Source organism: Epinephelus lanceolatus, chromosome 22 (assembly GCF_041903045.1).
Source record: "Epinephelus lanceolatus isolate andai-2023 chromosome 22, ASM4190304v1, whole genome shotgun sequence".
NCBI lineage: Eukaryota > Metazoa > Chordata > Actinopteri > Perciformes > Serranidae > Epinephelus > Epinephelus lanceolatus.
Genome location: NC_135755.1, coordinates 831,336 through 852,412, shown reverse-complemented (window position 1 = coordinate 852,412; position 21,077 = coordinate 831,336). Strand labels below are relative to the sequence as shown.

Here is a 21,077-nt window from a genome sequence, read left to right as displayed (position 1 = left end):
TGGAGGACCCTGAGTCGTTCCCAGGCCAGATGAGATCTATAATCCCTCCAGTGTGTTCTGGGTCTGCCCCGGGGCCTCCTACCAGTGGGACGTGCCCAAAACACCTCCAGCGGGAGGCGCCCAGGAGGATCCAGATCAGATGTTGAACCACCTCAACTGACCCCTTTCAAAGTGAAGGAGCAGCGGTGAGCACAGAGGACGTCAGGAGGGTGCTCTGAGGTGTTAACTCCAGGAGAGCTGCTGGTCCTGATGGCAGCCCAGGAGGGCACTTAGAGACTGCACCGACCAGCTGGCAGAGGTATTCAGCAAAATCTTTAACCCCTGTCTGTCTGCATGCACTGTCCCCAAATGCTTTCAATCTGCCACTATAGTCCCTGTCCCCAAAAAACATCCATCAACAGCCTCAGTGACTTCAGACCAGTAGCTCTCTCACCCCCCCACCCGGGCCCCGCAGGGCTGTGTACTGAGTCCTCTTCTGTTTGCCCTCTACACATGACTGTACACCAACACACAGCACAAACACCATCATTAAGTTTGCAGACAACACCACTGTGGTCGGACTGATACAGAGCAGAGACGAGTCTGCCCATAGAGCGTCCTGACATACGACATGTTAGTGTGGTTTTCCAGCTGCACGGCTGCTGAAAAGAAGGCTCTCCAGAGGGTCGTCACGTCAGCCCAGAACATGATTGGTACACAGTTACAGCACTTGAGGACTTGTACAAAGGCAGCTGTCTCTGTAGGGCCACAAACATAATTAAGGACCCCAACACGTCACACTGCTGCCCTCTGGAAGGTGACACAGGTCTATGAGATCTCACACTTACAGACTCCTCAACAGTTTTGATCCGAGTGCTATTAAGATAATTAATTCATATTAATTCAATATACAATAGAGCATAGTGTGTGTGCTCCTTGGCTGGGCCAGATGTGCAGATCAGTCTACACTGCTGCTGCTCTCATTGCACTGCACTGATTTATATCATGTATTTATTTATTACTGCATTATATATTTGACTTTTACCCACAGTGTATGTTATGTGTCTCACTGTTGCTGTTATTGTTATTATGTATTGTCTCTTGCTGTTTTTATGTGTAATAGCCCAGAGACTACAACATGTCATTGTTCTGCTGTGCAGTGACATAAAGGCATTGAACTGAATTAAACTGAATTGATTTTGGTTTCAAATTATTTTGGGTCATTTTTTTGTTTCATATTTAAGAAATTCAGTATTTCAATAATTAACTAATAAAGCAACATTAGATTGTATCATGACTACCACTCTGTGTGTATTCTCAACTGTGTGTCTGCATTACTGTTATTGATGACTGATGAAACATCTATCGCCCCAGAATATTAAAAGATACATACATGTCATAGATTATCTCATAACTCTGAATGTGAAACAAAGACTGGAGATAAATGACCAATATAGAACTTCAGATCTCTGACAGTCTCCAGTGTGACTGTGTGTGTGTGTGACTGTGACTGTGTGTGTGTGTGTGTGTGTGTGTGTGTGAGCTCCAGCAGCAGACTTTACTGTGAACTGTCTGCCTGGCAACAGGTGATGATGATGACGTCATCACGCCCTCTGGTATTTAGAGCAGCTCTCAGTGAGACTGTGTCAGTGTTTGTCCGGTGAACAGAGGAACATGGCTTCATCCTTTCTCAGCTTCTCCCTCCTCTTCATCAGCCTCTACACAGCAGGTACGACCAACACACTCATCAACACACTCATCAATACACTCATCAATACACCGATCACTCATCAACACACTGATCATTCATCAATACACTGATCACTCATCAACACACTCATCAACACACTGATCACTCATCAATACACTTATCAATACACTGATCACTCATCAATACACTCATCAAGACACTGATCACTCATCAATACACTCATCAAGACACTCATCAATACACTTATCAATACACTCATCAATACACTGATCACTCATCAATACACTGATCAACACACTGATCACTCATCAATACACTCATCAAGACACTCATCAATACACTTATCAATACACTCATCAATACACTGATCAACACACTGATCACTCATCAATACACTCATCAAGACACTCATCAATACACTTATCAATACACTCATCAATACACTGATCACTCATCAACACACTCATCAACACACTGATCACTCATCAATACACTTATCAATACACTGATCACTCATCAATACACTGATCAACACACTGATCACTCATCAATACACTCGTCACTGATCAATACACTGATCACTCATCAATACAGTCGTCACTGATCAATACACTGATCACTCATCAATACACTCGTCACTGATCAATACACTGATCACTGATCAATACAGACTTGGTACTGTTCATACAGTGATGTGAAGCTGCAGTTACACAATGAGTCAAACTGTTTTTGTCTCTCAGATGGATTTAGATGGTATTCTGTGGCCCGCTGTGACTTTAACTCCACTGATCCAAAGGACATCGAGTACATCTACTCTTATTATTTAAACAAGTTGGAGATCATCAGGTTCAGCAGCAGTTTGGGGAAGTTTGTTGGATACACTGAGTTTGGTGTGAAGAACGCTGAGTACTTCAACAATGATCCTTCAATACTGGCTCAGTTGAGAGGTGAGAAGGAGAGGTACTGTGTGAACAACGTTGGGAATGAGTACCATCATGCTGTGACTAAGTCAGGTGAGTCTGTGTTTCTGTAACATCCACACCTTCATCACCTTCATCATCATCATCATCATGTCATTGATTCATTCATTACCACAGTGAGTGAATCTACATCAGCTCTACTGATTCACCTGACTGACAGGTACAGATTTGTTTATCTGATAAACAGTTCAAACCGCTGAAGACACTTCAAACACACATATGTTTATTGACATATAATTTATGTAAAGGCTGAATGTTGTTCCTTCTGATCACCATGACCAGTGGAAACATGTCATATTTGACATGACACACCTCAAACACAGCGTCACACTCCACTTGTTTATTGACATATAATTTATGTAAAGGCTGAATGTTGTTCCTTCTGATCACCATGACCAGTGGAAACATGTCATATTTGACATGACACGCCTCAAACACAGCGTCACACTCCACTTGTTTATTGACATATAATTTATGTAAAGGCTGAATGTTGTTCCTTCTGATCACCATGACCAGTGGAAACATGTCATATTTGACATGACACACCTCAAACACAGCGTCACACTCCACTTGTTTATTGACATATAATTTATGTAAAGGCTGAATGTTGTTCCTTCTGATCATCATGACCAGTGGAAACATGTCATATTTGACATGACACGCCTCAAACACAGCGTCACACTCCACTTGTTTATTGACATATAATTTATGTAAAGGCTGAATGTTGTTCCTTCTGATCACCATGACCAGTGGAAACATGTCATATTTGACATGACACGCCTCAAACACAGCGTCACACTCCACTTGTTTATTGACATATAATTTATGTAAAGGCTGAATGTTGTTCCTTCTGATCACCATGACCAGTGGAAACATGTCATATTTGACATGACACGCCTCAAACACAGCGTCACACTCCACTTGTTTATTGACATATAATTTATGTAAAGGCTGAATGTTGTTCCTTCTGATCACCATGACCAGTGGAAACATGTCATATTTGACATGACACGCCTCAAACACAGCGTCACACTCCACTTGTTTATTGACATATAATTTATGTAAAGGCTGAATGTTGTTCCTTCTGATCATCATGACCAGTGGAAACATGTCATATTTGACATGACACGCCTCAAACACAGCGTCACACTCCACTTGTTTATTGACATATAATTTATGTAAAGGCTGAATGTTGTTCCTTCTGATCATCATGACCAGTGGAAACATGTCATATTTGACATGACACGCCTCAAACACAGTGTGATACAGTCAGAAGTAAAATATCACTTTCATTTCCCTTAAACACACCAGACTACAGTCTGTGTCACCACCTGCTGGTTAAACTCTGCTACTGCAACTACTCATACTACAGCTGATGCACCTACTGATACAACTGAAGCTGATGAGTTAATGATGTGTGATTTGTAATATTGAGCTTTATGAAGTTGACTTGACTGGAGCCAGGTGATTTATTTTGAAAGTAAGAAAATAAGAATTCACATCTTTAGAAACGTCACTTCTGTGTCTAACCTGCTGCGACAGAGCTGACCAGCTGACCTGAAACATCTAATGCATCAGACCAAGGGCGTAGGAACTGGGGGGGTGGAGGCAACGTGAAATCTTTAACTCACTTGCTTTTATTTTCAAAGTGCAACACAACGTCAACACAACGTGAGTGTTCTATTAACCCATGTAACTTGAAAACCAGTACACACTTCCAATATCCAGAAAGGAGTCAGTCTGTCTGTGTGATTTTCGCTTGTTCTGGGCTCTCCCATCAGTATTTTTATAACTACACCTTATTCATGTCAGCTGCTTTCATATCAGAGATCAGATGAAGTTCAGCTGGCAACTGGCGTTAGAGAGGGTGAGTCAGGGAGAGGTAGCACCTCAGAGAGTCAGGTAGGTCATGCAGTGAATGGCATATAAAACATAACATGAGTTGAACAACAGAGAGTAGAGATAAATATCCAACTAGTGTAAAATAACATGTAATGGAACCAGAGAGGAGACCAGGTGTGGACTGATGTCAAGTTGCTGCCAGTTTCCTCTGAATCCCCTTTGAATTTGTTTTCAAGCAGCTTTTCACACAGTTCTGTGATGTCAGCAGAAGAAGGGACCTCTCTCTGACGTCTGACTGAGTATATGTGAAAATACAGAAACACACACCGTACAGTTACTGCTGATAGATTCACTGATGCCTCCTGCACTCAGCTGCACTACAACACAAAGAGACAGTAACATGTAACAGTAGATATTTTACAACCTTAAAATGGGATTGGTTGCTTGTAGTAAGTGCCGTCTCATTTACCAGGACAAACTCACACCATTTGCTGTGAAATCAGAGCCCACCTTCATCACTTCTGGATTTAAAAAGTGGAAAAAAGCAACTGAAAAATGTTATCGATCCATGCAGCAACAACACATGCAGAGAATCCATCATGCACTGCAATAAAACCCGTCTGTCCCACAAGATGGACAGTACGGGGCAAAGCCATCACAGCTGTTCTGTCCCAGTATGGGTCAGTGCTGGCTAGCTTGCAGGAGATGACATGTGGTGCCTCAAATACTGCATCTGCTGCTAACGGCCTGCCAGGGCAGTTTAGGAAAGGCAAAACAGTTTGGGGTCTCCTCCTTGACTCACCAGTGATTTGTGAGCTTGAACGCCTGAACATCTCTTTTCAGAAGAGAACTGAAACCATTGCTGGCATGAGGGCTGCTGTCCACGTTGTGAGGACCTCACTCAAGAGAGATGAGGCAAGTTTCAAAGCTCTGTTTGAAGAGGCGACAGCTGTGGTTCAGTCTGTAGGTGTTAAGTCCATTACCATTCCACAGACCAGACCGCCCCCAAAACACTTCATTGAAGGAGCTGAGGCACATCAGGTGACCCAGGTCAGGTTGCTTTTGGTCGTCCCTGTTTCATCCTCTGAGGCAGAGAGAAGTTTCAGTGTCCTCCGCAGGCTCAAACTTGGCTCCGGTCTACAATGACTCAAAACAGACTGAACCATGTTGCTGTCCGTCATGTCCATCAGGATAAACTTGACTTACTGGACAGGAAGTCAATTTGCAAGTGACAGGAGGAAAAAACATTTTGGCTCTTTTGCCTAGGCCAGTGTTTCTCAACCTTTAGTGCGCCACAGCACATGTTTGACACTGAATAATCACACGGCACGCAAATGATTAGATGCAGGACTGTGCAGTGCTGTAAGACTTCTGTTGGTGACAGAAAACTACACAGGAACTGATGTGATCTATCAGTTCATTACATCCATTCAATGTCTTCTCCTTTATCTTTACACATGTGTCTGTTTAGTACAATAAAATTTACTTGTGAATGTTTTGCAGTGTAGTTAATTTATGACGTATTTCTGCTCAAACCAATGTACGGATCTGTCAGGTTCCTGATATGTGTCCCCCCCCCCAATGTTAAACTCATTCCTACGCCCCTGCATCAAACCAACACCAGACTGGCTGCTGAGACTTTATAAAGTCTGGATGTGTTCACCTCACACTTCATCAATCAATGCAAATAAGACTTTGACCTTGTTGTCCTGTCCTGACGAGAACGTCTGAGCACCAGAGTCTCACTGACACAGCAGGACACGATCAACAGCTGTCACTGACACAGCAGGACACCATCAACAGCTGTCACTGATACAGCAGGACACCATCAACAGCTGTCACTGATACAGCAGGACACGATCAACAGCTGTCACTGATACAGCAGGACACGATCAACAGCTGTCACTGATACAGCAGGACACCATCAACAGCTGAGCATGAGTTTCTCCACAGCTGCTGAAGAACTGCATCATTGATTTAACACTAGTTTAAGTTTGAAACACAACTGTAACAGCTGATAGTGACTCAAACACTGCAGGTGGTGCCACTGATCCTGCTGAACCCTTTAGAGTTACTGGGTTAATGATCATATCACAATGCTTCATCATACTAACTGTCATCATCATCATCATCATCATCATCCTGATGTGTGTTTCAGCTGAGCCGTATGTCAGACTGCACTCTGTGACGCCCTCTGGTGGTAAACATTCAGCCATGTTGGTCTGCAGCGTCTTCGACTTCTACCCCAAAAAGATCAAAGTCAGCTGGCTCAGAGACGGAAAGGAAGTCACCTCTGATGTCACTTCCACTGATGAGCTGGCAGACGCTGATTGGTACTACCAGATCCACTCTCACCTGGAGTACACGCCCAGGTGAGTACACCTACAGGTCCAGGTCCACATCAAGGTAGATACAGGTCCAGGTCCACATCAAGGTAGATACAGGTCCAGGTCCACATCAAGGTAGATACAGGTCCAGGTCTACATCAAGGTAGCTACAGGTCCAGGTCCACATCAAGGTAGCTACAGGTCCAGGTCCACATCAAGGTAGATACAGGTCCAGGTCCATATCAAGGTAGTTACAGGTCCAGGTCTACATCAAGGTAGCTACAGGTCCAGGTCCACATCAAGGTAGCTACAGGTCCAGGTCTACATCAAAGCAGCTACAGGTCCAGGTCCACATCAAAGTAGCTACAGGTCCAGGTCCACATCAAGGTAGTTACAGGTCCAGGTCCATATCAAGGTAGTTACAGGTCCAGGTCCACATCAAAGTAGCTACAGGTCCAGGTCCATATCAAGGTAGTTACAGGAACAGGTCCACATCAAGGTAGTTACAGGTCCAGGTCTACATCAAGGTAGCTACAGGTCCAGGTCCACATCAAAGTAGCTACAGGTCGAGGTCCATATCAAGGTAGTTACAGGTCCAGGTCTACATCAAGGTAGCTACAGGTCCAGGTCCACATCAAGGTAGCTACAGGTCCAGGTCCACATCAAGGTAGCTACAGGTCCAGGTCCATATCAAGGTAGTTACAGGTCCAGGTCCACATCAAGGTAGCTACAGGTCCAGGTCCATATCAAGGTAGTTACAGGTCCAGGTCTACATCAAGGTAGCTACAGGTCCAGGTCCACATCAAGGTAGCTACAGGTCCAGGTCCACATCAAGGTAGCTACAGGTCCAGGTCCACATCAAAGTAGCTACAGGTCCAGGTCCATATCAAGGTAGTTACAGGTCCAGGTCCACATCAAAGTAGCTACAGGTCCAGGTCCATATCAAGGTAGTTACAGGTCCAGGTCCACATCAAGGTAGTTACAGGTCCAGGTCTACATCAAGGTAGCTACAGGTCCAGGTCCACATCAAAGTAGCTACAGGTCCAGGTCCATATCAAGGTAGTTACAGGTCCAGGTCTACATCAAGGTAGCTACAGGTCCAGGTCCACATCAAGGTAGCTACAGGTCCAGGTCCACATCTAGGTAGCTCCAAGTCCAGGTCCACATCAAGGTAGCTACAGGTCCAGGTCCACATCAAGGTAGCTACAGGTCCAGGTCTACATCAAGGTAGCTACAGGTCCAGGTCCACATCAAAGTAGCTACAGGTCCAGGTCCATATCAAGGTAGTTACAGGTCCAGGTCCACATCAAGGTAGCTACAGGTCCAGGTCCACATCAAGGTAGCTACAGGTCCAGGTCCACATCTAGGTAGCTCCAAGTCCAGGTCCACATCAAGGTAGCTACAGGTCCAGGTCCACATCAAGGTAGCTACAGGTCCAGGTCTACATCAAGGTAGCTACAGGTCCAGGTCCACATCAAAGTAGCTACAGGTCCAGGTCCATATCAAGGTAGTTACAGGTCCAGGTCCACATCAAAGTAGCTACAGGTCCAGGTCCATATCAAGGTAGTTACAGGTCCAGGTCCACATCAAGGTAGTTACAGGTCCAGGTCTACATCAAGGTAGCTACAGGTCCAGGTCCACATCAAAGTAGCTACAGGTCCAGGTCCATATCAAGGTAGTTACAGGTCCAGGTCTACATCAAGGTAGCTACAGGTCCAGGTCCACATCTAGGTAGCTCCAAGTCCAGGTCCACATCAAGGTAGCTACAGGTCCAGGTCCACATCAAGGTAGCTACAGGTCCAGGTCCATATCAAGGTAGTTACAGGTCCAGGTCTACATCAAGGTAGCTACAGGTCCAGGTCCACATCAAGGTAGCTACAGGTCCAGGTCTACATCAAGGTAGCTACAGGTCCAGGTCCACATCAAAGTAGCTACAGGTCCAGGTCCATATCAAGGTAGTTACAGGTCCAGGTCCACATCAAAGTAGCTACAGGTCCAGGTCCATATCAAGGTAGTTACAGGTCCAGGTCCACATCAAGGTAGTTACAGGTCCAGGTCTACATCAAGGTAGCTACAGGTCCAGGTCCACATCAAAGTAGCTACAGGTCCAGGTCCATATCAAGGTAGTTACAGGTCCAGGTCTACATCAAGGTAGCTACAGGTCCAGGTCCATATCAAGGTAGTTACAGGTCCAGGTCTACATCAAGGTAGCTACAGGTCCAGGTCCACATCTAGGTAGCTCCAAGTCCAGGTCCACATCAAGGTAGCTACAGGTCCAGGTCCACATCAAGGTAGCTACAGGTCCAGGTCCACATCAAAGTAGCTACAGGTCCAGGTCCACATCAAGGCTGCTACAGGTCCAGGTCCACATCAAGGTAGCTACAGGTCCAGGTCTACATCAAGGCAGCTACAGGTCCAGGCCCACATCAAGGCTGCTACAGGTCCAGGTCCACATCAAGGTAGCTACAGGTCCAGGTCCACATCAAGGTAGCTACAGGTCCAGGTCCACATTAAGGTAGCTACAGGTCCAGGTCCACATCAAGGTAGATACAGGTCCAGGTCCACATCAAGGTAGCTACAGGTCCAGATCCAGGATTACAGGTCTACAGGTCCAGGTCCACATCAAGGTAGCTACAGGTGCAGGTCCACATCTAGGTAGCTCCAAGTCCAGGTCCACATCAAAGTAGCTACAGGTCCAGGTCCACATCAAGGTAGCTACAGGTCCAGGTCCATATCAAGGTAGTTACAGGTCCAGGTCTACATCAAGGTAGCTACAGGTCCAGGTCCACATCAAGGTAGCTACAGGTCCAGGTCCACATCAAGGTAGTTACAGGTCCAGGTCTACATCAAGGTAGCTACAGGTCCAGGTCCACATCAAGGTAGCTACAGGTCCAGGTCCACATTAAGGTAGCTACAGGTCCAGGTCCACATCAAGGTAGATACAGGTCCAGGTCCACATCAAGGTAGCTACAGGTCCAGATCCAGGATTACAGGTCTACAGGTCCAGGTCCACATCAAGGTAGCTACAGGTCCAGGTCCACATCTAGGTAGCTCCAAGTCCAGGTCCACATCAAAGTAGCTACAGGTCCAGGTCCATATCAAGGTAGTTACAGGTCCAGGTCTACATCAAGGTAGCTACAGGTCCAGGTCCACATCAAGGTAGCTACAGGTCCAGGTCCACATCTAGGTAGCTCCAAGTCCAGGTCCACATCAAGGTAGCTACAGGTCCAGGTCCACATCAATGTAGCTACAGGTCCAGGTCCATATCAAGGTAGTTACAGGTCCAAGTCTACATCAAGGTAGCTACAGGTCCAGGTCCACATCAAGGTAGCTACAGGTCCAGGTCTACATCAAGGTAGCTACAGGTCCAGGTCCACATCAAAGTAGCTACAGGTCCAGGTCCATATCAAGGTAGTTACAGGTCCAGGTCCACATCAAAGTAGCTACAGGTCCAGGTCCATATCAAGGTAGTTACAGGTCCAGGTCCACATCAAGGTAATTACAGGTCCAGGTCTACATCAAGGTAGCTACAGGTCCAGGTCCACATCAAAGTAGCTACAGGTCCAGGTCCATATCAAGGTAGTTACAGGTCCAGGTCTACATCAAGGTAGCTACAGGTCCAGGTCCACATCAAGGTAGCTACAGGTCCAGGTCCACATCAAGGTAGCTACAGGTCCAGGTCCACATCTAGGTAGCTCCAAGTCCAGGTCCACATCAAGGTAGCTACAGGTCCAGGTCCACATCAAGGTAGCTACAGGTCCAGGTCCACATCAAAGTAGCTACAGGTCCAGGTCCACATCAAGGCTGCTACAGGTCCAGGTCCACATCTAGGTAGCTCCAAGTCCAGGTCTACATCAAGGCAGCTACAGGTCCAGGCCCACATCAAGGCTGCTACAGGTCCAGGTCCACATCAAGGTAGCTACAGGTCCAGGTCCACATCAAGGTAGCTACAGGTCCAGGTCCACATTAAGGTAGCTATAGGTCCAGGTCCACATCAAGGTAGATACAGGTCCAGGTCCACATCAAGGTAGCTACAGGTCCAGATCCAGGATTACAGGTCTACAGGTCCAGGTCCACATCAAGGTAGCTACAGGTCCAGGTCCACATCTAGGTAGCTCCAAGTCCAGGTCCACATCAAAGTAGCTACAGGTCCAGGTCCATATCAAGGTAGTTACAGGTCCAGGTCCACATCAAGGTAGCTACAGGTCCAGGTCCATATCAAGGTAGTTACAGGTCCAGGTCTACATCAAGGTAGCTACAGGTCCAGGTCCACATCAAGGTAGCTACAGGTCCAGGTCCACATCAAAGTAGCTACAGGTCCAGGTCCATATCAAGGTAGTTACAGGTCCAGGTCCACATCAAGGTAGCTACAGGTCCAGGTCTACATCAAGGTAGCTACAGGTCCAGGTCCACATCAAAGTAGCTACAGGTCCAGGTCCATATCAAGGTAGTTACAGGTCCAGGCCCACATCAAAGTAGCTACAGGTCCAGGTCCATATCAAGGTAGTTACAGGTCCAGGTCCACATCAAGGTAGTTACAGGTCCAGGTCTACATCAAGGTATCTACAGGTCCAGGTCCACATCAAAGTAGCTACAGGTCCAGGTCCATATCAAGGTAGTTACAGGTCCAGGTCTACATCAAGGTAGTTACAGGTCCAGGTCCACATCAAGGTAGCTACAGGTCCAGGTCCACATCAAGGTAGCTACAGGTCCAGGTCCACATCTAGGTAGCTCCAAGTCCAGGTCCACATCAAGGTAGCTACAGGTCCAGGTCCACATCAAGGTAGCTACAGGTCCAGGTCCACATCAAAGTAGCTACAGGTCCAGGTCCACATCAAGGCTGCTACAGGTCCAGGTCCACATCTAGGTAGCTCCAAGTCCAGGTCTACATCAAGGCAGCTACAGGTCCAGGCCCACATCAAGGCTGCTACAGGTCCAGGTCCACATCAAGGTAGCTACAGGTCCAGGTCCACATCAAGGTAGCTACAGGTCCAGGTCCACATCAAGGTAGCTACAGGTCCAGGTCCACATTAAGGTAGCTACAGGTCCAGGTCCACATCAAGGTAGATACAGGTCCAGGTCCACATCAAGGTAGCTACAGGTCCAGGTCCACATGAAGGTAGCTACAGGTCCAGGTCCACATTAAGGTAGCTACAGGTCCAGGTCCACATTAAGATAGCTACAGGTCCAGGTCCACATCAAGGCTGCTACAGGTCCAGGTCCACATCAAGGTAGCTACAGGTCCAGGTCCACATTAAGGTAGCTACAGGTCCAGGTCCACATCAAGGTAGCTACAGGTCCAGGTCCACATCAAGGTAGCTACAGGTCCAGGTCCACATCTAGGTAGCTCCAAGTCCAGGTCCACATCAAGGTAGCTACAGGTCCAGGTCCACATCAAGGTAGCTACAGGTCCAGGTCCACATCAAAGTAGCTACAGGTCCAGGTCCACATCAAGGCTGCTACAGGTCCAGGTCCACATCTAGGTAGCTCCAAGTCCAGGTCTACATCAAGGCAGCTACAGGTCCAGGCCCACATCAAGGCTGCTACAGGTCCAGGTCCACATCAAGGTAGCTACAGGTCCAGGTCCACATCAAGGTAGCTACAGGTCCAGGTCCACATCAAGGTAGCTACAGGTCCAGGTCCACATTAAGGTAGCTACAGGTCCAGGTCCACATCAAGGTAGATACAGGTCCAGGTCCACATCAAGGTAGCTACAGGTCCAGGTCCACATCAAGGTAGCTACAGGTCCAGGTCCACATTAAGGTAGCTACAGGTCCAGGTCCACATTAAGATAGCTACAGGTCCAGGTCCACATCAAGGCTGCTACAGGTCCAGGTCCACATCAAGGTAGCTACAGGTCCAGGTCCACATTAAGGTAGCTACAGGTCCAGGTCCACATTAAGGTAGCTACAGGTCCAGGTCCACATCAAGGTAGCTACAGGTCCAGGTCCACATTAAGGTAGCTACAGGTCCAGATCCAGGAGTCTGTTTTCTAGCACAGGGTGGACACAGGAATTCTACACACAGTTTTATGAATGATGCCCTCAGTCCAGTCTGGTTCAGTCTGGTTCTGGTCCAGTTTTTCTCAGAGAGTGTAACAGAATCACTGATGTGTTTTGTGTCAGCAGGTCTGGAGAGAAGATCTCCTGTGTGGTGGAACACGCCAGCCTGAGAGAACCTCTGGTTACTGACTGGGGTAAATACCTGCTCACCTGTCTGCTCACCTGTCTGTCTGCTCACCTGTCTGTCTGTCCACCTGTCGACCTGTTCACCTGTCTGTGTGCTCACCTGTCTGTCCTCAGACCCGTCCATGCCTGAGTCTGAGAGAAACAAGATTGCCATCGGAGCCTCAGGACTGATCCTGGGTCTGGTCTTATCTCTGGCTGGATTCATCTACTACAAGAGGAAGGCCCGAGGTCAGAACACTACACACAGTCTAAAACCAGTTCACACCAGTTTGGACCAGTTTTAATGACGTGGTGTCTGTCTTTGTTGTTGACCCTGTCCTCGTCTCTTTAATCCAGGAAGGATTCTGGTCCCCAGTAACTGATCCTGGACCTGTAGCTGCTTTCAGATGGAATAAAAAGCAGCTGCTGCTTCAACCTGCTTCATGACTGTCAGTGCTGCAACACCTGATTCTCTGCTGATACTGAGCTGGTCTGAACCCTGATCCAGGACTGTGGTCTTTACTCTGACAGTCCTGGACCAGGTTTAGTCTGGACTCTGATGATACTGAGCTGGTCTGAACCCTGATCCAGGACTGTGGTCTTTACTCTGACAGTCCTGGACCAGGTTTAGTCTGGACTCTGATGATACTGAGCTGGTCTGAACCCTGATTCAGGACTGTGGTCTTTACTCTGACAGTCCTGGACCAGGTTTAGTCTGGACTCACAGCTGGATCTCATAAAATGCTTCACTGGCTCAAATCTAGATTTTACAGACGCTTCTATCGACAATCTGACTCTAAGTTTAGTTTCAAATCAAATATGATCCAGTTCTTTAAATGATTTTGGGGCTCGTAGGTTGTCTGATTGTTGGATTTATATATTTTACTGGAGTGAACATTTTTCTAACCACAATAAACAATCAGAAAACTCTCTGACACACTGTGGAGTTATTTAACCATGTTAATAAACAGGAAGTACCACATCTATCATGTCTGACATCAACAGGTCATATTAGAGCTGCACGACTCATCACATGTCATCACTGTCACCATTTTGGCTCCCCACGGTTAAATGACCATGAGGCCATGGCACCACTTTGATGGTCAGATCTGGACGTTAGCAGGAACGTAGCACAACATGAGAGTGAAGCAGGGCTCTGTTTATTTTAATGTGAAACTGAAAATATGTTCATGTGCCTAAAATCAAAGAGTCATCACAATAAATTACGCTGATCTTAATATTGATCAAAATCACTGATTATAATTTTGACCGTTATCTTGTCGTCCTGAGACAACAGTGTGTTGACATTAATGTTAGCTAGGTAGCTACTGTAGCTCTATGCTAACAGGGTTGATGCACAGTGAAACACAAGCTTACAACAGGTACGGTGATAAAAGCACGACAGTCACAGGCAACATTCAGCGTCAGGTCGACCTGCTGCCACAGATGGGAGGACTGTAGCACGACCACAGGAGCAGCTGTGATGTCACCTGATGGCGCCTTCATGAAAACTGAACAAACAAACATGTTATTTGTTGTGTGAAGAATGAATCCAAATGAATGGGTTATGAGCTCCCTCTGTTTATCTGTAACATCACTGAAGAACAAAACTCTTGACATACAACAAGTCAGCTGGGAATTGATCCAGAGTCACAAGTGAAGGTCATGTTTCTGTGTCTGGTCTGTGTGAGATGGTATTAAACAGCAGCTTCTCTAACAGCTGATGAAACATGTTGGGACTTTGAGACACCAGCCTGCTGTTACACTTTACTGATCCTCCTCAGTCGCATCAGAGTCGTGTTCACTTCACTTACTGCTGCTACAGGAAGTGCATTGTCTTCAGTTAATACAGGCCTAACCAATCAGATCCACTGCTGACTGACACCTGACATCACAGCGTGTCATTTAAAGGCCAACGCTGCCATCTAGAGTCTGAACTCTGGACCTTCATCATCTTTACTTCAAACAGTAGGAACCAATCAGCTGTCCACTGTCCTATACCCCCCCCCCCCCCCCCCCCCCCCCCCCATCTTAATAACACTGGAGTGTTTGGAGTGTGTTTCACCTTTTTACACATTCGTCCACATCTTTCAGTCAAACAGACGGCGTCAGAGTCAGTCTGTCCTCCACTGTCAAACATCTCAACATCTGTTACATGGACTGTGATGATCATCATTCATGTTCCCCTCAGGATGGCTCATAATAACTGTGCTAACCTGTCATGTGTCAGGTCAACAGTTCATGTGTCCAACACCTGGGTTGATGATCAAGGACACAGATCATCAAGTGGATGAGCTGCTACAGTTGTGACCGTGGACAGAGTGTCTGAGGTAAGTGGAGACACAATCTGAGGACAGCTCTGATCTGATCAGCTGACACCTGAGGGTCAAGCAGACGAGCTGTTCACCTCTGCAGCTGTTTGGTGCTGTCAATCATCCTGAGGCTGAATGTCATCAAAAGTGTCCAGTGGTTCCAAACTGAGGGGTCATGACCTCCCGTGGAGTCCCAGGGAAATGTGTGGGGTCACATGATCATGTCAAGATTGTGTCCTTGATCATCAACCCAAGTGTTGGACACATGACACTGTTGACCTGACACATGACAGGTTAGCACACTTATTATAACACATTTATTTATGTATTTATTTATTTATTAGGATCCCCATTAGGTGATACAGGACATCAGCTACACTTAACAAACATGACAGTATACATTTACAATGACAGTGTGATCCATACTAATATTCCCACTGTTTAAGTAAACTTACAAGACAAAGGAAATAATATTAACAACAATAATAATAATGCAAGATAAAAAAAAACATAAATGAGATCAAAGAAAGAAAAAAAACTCATAATAATAATAATAAAATAGCATAAATACACATAATTATAGGTGTGTGTGTGCATGTGTGTGTGTGTGTGTGTGTGTGTGATATTGATTGACATTGATTGTGTCCAAACTTTAGGAAATGTATAGCAACCATGCCTTGTGTGTGTGTGTGTCAGAGCTACGTGTCAGTTGCTTATATAAACAATTTGGACATTTCAACACATTAATATTTCTAAACACAACAAGCCTCTCTGTGACTTTCATCCAGGAGAGCTTGACATGCATTTTATTTACATTAGACCTTAGTGTGCCTCGACGTGTCAGCCGAGCTGCTCTGTTCTGAGCTAGCTGCAGCTTTCCTCTCTCCTTCTTGTTCACACCTGACCACATCACTGAGCAGTAGTCTAAGTCTGACAGTACTAGAGTTTGGAGGACTTGCTTGGTCAGTTGTGGTGTCAGAAAAGATGAGCATCTTTTAATAACAGATATATTCCTTCCCATCTTCCCAACAACAGCATCTATGTGTCTCATCCATGACAAGTTACAATCTACAATAACACCCAGCAGCTTTGTTTCTTCCACCTGTTCAACAGCTATGTTGTGTAGTGTCAGGTTTAGCTGTGGTTTAGAGCTCAATGCGTAATTTGGACCCAATATCATGCTTTTAGTTTTTGATATATTTAAGACTAGTTTGTTGTTGATTACCCAGTCTAATACTATTTACAATTCTTCATTCAGGGTGTTCGTAATTCCGTTAACTGTGGGTGCATTAATGTATATTGTTGTGTCATCAGAATACAGCGACATATGTGCTTTTTTAAAAGCCGATGGAAAATCATTGGTGAAAATAGAGAACAGCAATGGACCCAGCAAACTTCCCTGTGGAATTCCACTTCCAACCTGTCCAGCCTCAGAGAAGCTACCATTAAAGAATACTCTTTGAGTTCTATTCGATAGATAACTTTCCATCCATGATAAAGCCGTTTGAGTAAAGCCATAATACCTCAGTTTATTTAATAATATCTTGTGCTCCACCACATCGAATGCAGCACTAAAATCTAACAATACGGCTCCCACAATGTTCTTTTTATCAGTTTCTTTCACCCAGTCATCTGTCACTTGTGTTAGTGCTGTGGCTGTTGAGTGACCCACTCTGTCAGCGTGCTGTAGTCACTTGTCAGATTGTTCACAGAGAAATAATATTGTATTTGTTCAAAAACAACTGAGTTCATTGAGAACAGGTGACAGGCTCACTGGTCGGCTGTTAGAGCCCGTGAAGACATTTCTTCTGTTCTCTGGTGATGAAATGACTTTGGCCTCTTTCAGGTTTGGAGGCAGACGTTACATTCAAGGCTCAAACTGAAGATGTGGCAAATAGGAGCAGCAATATAGCTGGCCATACACTTCAATAGCTTTCCATCTAAATGATCTATACCAGCTGGTTTCTCATTATTGATGGACAGCAATAATTCGTCCACCTCTTCTATACTTACTTTACACAGTTAAAGGTGCAGTTCTTATCCTTCATTAGTTGTTCTTTATACATTGATAGGATGACTCACAGCTGGATTTGGGCATTTCCTGCCTTAATTTACTCACTTTGTCCATAAAGTAATTATTAAAATAATTAGCAATGTCAACAGGTTTAGTAATAAACGCACCTTCTGATTCAATGAAGGATGGTGTTGAATTGCTCTTTTTGCCCATGATATTGTTCAGTGTAGCCCAGAGCTTTTTCCCATCATGCTTTATATTATACATCTTACTTTCATAATACATTTCCTTCTGTTTTCTGTTCAGTTTGCTGACCTTGTTTCTAATTCTACAGGATGTGTGTCATTCTAATGGACTGCCAGACCTAACTGCCGCCACCTTTGCCCCGTCTCTCTCGTCCATACATTTCTTTAATCAGTCCACTGTGCACTAACAGCCCTGACAGTCAGCTTCCTGACACGTGCATGTTTATCAACCACAGGACACAACAATGTCATAAAAACATCAGGTGCAGCATCTGGATCCCTCTCTCTACACACATCAGCCCAACAAATATTCCACACACGAGTCACGACAGAATGATTTGTATGATCTCTTGAACACTATTTCAGGTGCAGCCTCAGGTGCCTTGGCTTTCCTGGATATAGCTACTACATTATGATCCCTAAATCCAGCAGGTACAGACACAGCCTTTGAACACAGCTCTCCAACATTAGTATGAATGTGATCGATACATGTGGATGATGTGACTCCTGTGCTATTAGTGAAAACCTGATTAATCACCTGATCCATATTACAGTGTTTGTTACATGAAGAAGTTTCTTTTCCAGTGAACAGCTTGATGACAGGAAGTCAATGTTCAAGTCTCCCACTAAATAAATCTCTCTATTTTCATCACAATCATTTCACACAAAACATCTAAATATTCACTGTGAGCTCTTGGAGGCCTGAAACAACATCCCAGTAACAGAGGTTTGGAGTGAGGCAGGTGAAGCTGCAGCCACAGTGTCTCCACAGTGCTTGACATCAGATCCTCTCTGCGTTTAACAGGAACGTGACTTTGGATGTAAATTGCAACTCGTCCTCCAGAGGTGTCCCTGTCCCTTCTATAGGTGTTATATCCATTTACTGACACTGATCCATCGTCAAAGGAGTCATGTAGATGAGTTTCTGATGTGGTCAGAATATGAATATTGTTTGATGTCAGCACATTCTTGATGTCCTGAACCTTGTTTCTAAGACTGCACACATTAATGTGGGCTAGTTTGAGTCCTGTGTTAGGAAGGATTTCAGATACAGACATAATGCAGTGATGAATCAACAACAACAAAATGTGTGTGTGTGTGTGTGTGTTCACCAAATTACAAACCCATATTGGCTTGTTGCTCCATTCTCTCAGGCTTTTGGAGGGGGGGACAATAAGTCTGTCATATGTAATGAAAGCAATGTTCCCTCTGCTCCTCTCGGCCTTCATGGCGGGATGAGTTCTTTCCTCTTTTGGCGTACTGCTTCAGTGTCGTCCTCGCTGACGAAGATGTTAGTCCCTTTCAGTTCATGGCGTCTTCCCAGCACTGCCATTTTGTCCTTGAACAGGAGGAATTTCACCACGATGTGTCTGGGTCTGTCCCCTGAGTTGGTTCCCGTCCTGTGGGCCCGCTCCAGCTCAGTCCTCTTCTCATCCATCTGGAGCTTCACAGCGAACACCTCCCGGACCTCGACCTCTGACTCCTCCCAGGTCCACTTACCTCAGACACTCTGTCCACAGTCACAACTGTAGCAGCTCATCCACTTGATGATCTGTGTCCTTGATCATCAACCCAGGTGTTGGACACATGAACTGTTGACCTGACACATGACAGGTTAGCACAGTGATTATGAGCCATCCTGAGGGGAACATGAATGATGATCATCACAGTCCATGTAACAGATGTTGAGATGTTTGACAGTGGAGGACAGACTGACTCTGACGCCGTCTGTTTGACTGAAAGATGTGGACGAATGTGTAAAAAGGTGAAACACACTCCAAACACTCCAGTGTTATTAAGATGGGGGGGGGGGGGGGGTATAGGACAGTGGACAGCTGATTGGTTCCTACTGTTTGAAGTAAAGATGATGAAGGTCCAGAGTTCAGACTCTAGATGGCAGCGTTGGCCTTTAAATGACACGCTGTGATGTCAGGTGTCAGTCAGCAGTGGATCTGATTGGTTAGGCCTGTATTAACTGAAGACAATGCACTTCCTGTAGCAGCAGTAAGTGAAGTGAACACGACTCTGATGCGACTGAGGAGGATCAGTAAAGTGTAACAGCAGGCTGGTGTCTCAAAGTCCCAACATGTTTCATCAGCTGTTAGAGAAGCTGCTGTTTAATACCATCTCACACAGACCAGACACAGAAACATGACCTTCACTTGTGACTCTGGATCAATTCCCAGCTGACTTGTTGTATGTCAAGAGTTTTGTTCTTCAGTGATGTTACAGATAAACAGAGGGAGCTCATAACCCATTCATTTGGATTCATTCTTCACACAACAAATAACATGTTTGTTTGTTCAGTTTTCATGAAGGCGCCATCAGGTGACATCACAGCTGCTCCTGTGGTCGTGCTACAGTCCTCCCATCTGTGGCAGCAGGTCGACCTGACGCTGAATGTTGCCTGTGACTGTCGTGCTTTTATCACCGTACCTGTTGTAAGCTTGTGTTTCACTGTGCATCAACCCTGTTAGCATAGAGCTACAGTAGCTACCTAGCTAACATTAACCCTTGTGTGATGTTGGGGACGTTTTCGTCCGCTAGGGGAACAAAATGGCTTATTTTTTATAGAAAAAGTTATTGGAGACTGGATATTTATTTTTACCTTTTATAACAGTCTTGGTTGTTTCAAAGATTAGTAACAACATTGGTTTTGATGCAGTATTAATTTTGTGCAACCCGCTACATAGATTTGTGCATAGAAATGATTTTCTGGCTGTCATATATGATTTGCAGATGCACAGCAACCATATAGTGATGCGCCAGCACCATCTGCTGGGGAGACCAGGTTAATTCAAGATCACCCAGGCCTGTGTGTTATCTTTGCTGCAGGACTTCACATAATAATAATAATAATAATGACAATGATCTTTTACACATACACACAACCGAAAACAGAAATAGAAAAATAATGATTACCTGTGTCAGCAGGCTTGTTCGAGATGAATTTCTCCAGGCAGAAAGTGGACAAGAGCCGGTGTGCAAGATTAACTGGTGTGTGAATCAACTGGTGACTGATGTGGTGTGGGCGTGGCCTTTGTGAACCCGTTGTCAGCTAGCCAGGACTATTCAAGAGAAGGCTGAGACACGGGGTCAAACATGGGGGGATTGCACATGCTCAGTGTAACTTGAGCTGCGATGCTGGAGGGTGACAGCAGGGGCGCTAGATAAAAAGCGCAGGATCCGCTCAGGCGATCAAGGAGTGTGCTTGGTGTGGTCTGCTTGGACTTTTGGACGGCGGCTGCCTGAAGTTGTTGGAATTGCATCTCTGTCATTCTCACCCACAACGCAGGCCACCAGTGACAGTCCAGTAATAAGCTTTGAAAATGACATGCATGCACATCCCCCTTATTCCGCGGTCTCACGCCATCTACTGAGCCTTTGAGGAAGTGCAGACCAGATTTTACTGCGCATGTGCAATCCCCCCATGTTTGACCCCGTGTCTCAGCCTTCTCTTGAATAGCCTTGGTACACACCAGGAAATAAACATTGCGATC

General features: G+C 45.6%; 1 protein-coding gene across 1 annotated transcript; it reads left to right on the top strand.

The window, feature by feature from the left end:
• Nucleotides 1-1,582: 1,582 nt before the first annotated feature.
• Nucleotides 1,583-13,941, top strand: LOC144459831 (H-2 class II histocompatibility antigen, E-S beta chain-like). Its single transcript, XM_078164547.1, has 6 exons — nt 1,583-1,708; nt 2,431-2,703; nt 6,671-6,884; nt 12,968-13,035; nt 13,142-13,255; nt 13,364-13,941. Exons 1-6 carry the CDS (start codon nt 1,654-1,656, stop codon nt 13,387-13,389), a joined length of 750 nt encoding a protein of 249 aa, XP_078020673.1. The 5' UTR covers nt 1,583-1,653; the 3' UTR covers nt 13,390-13,941.
• Nucleotides 13,942-21,077: the final 7,136 nt, after the last annotated feature.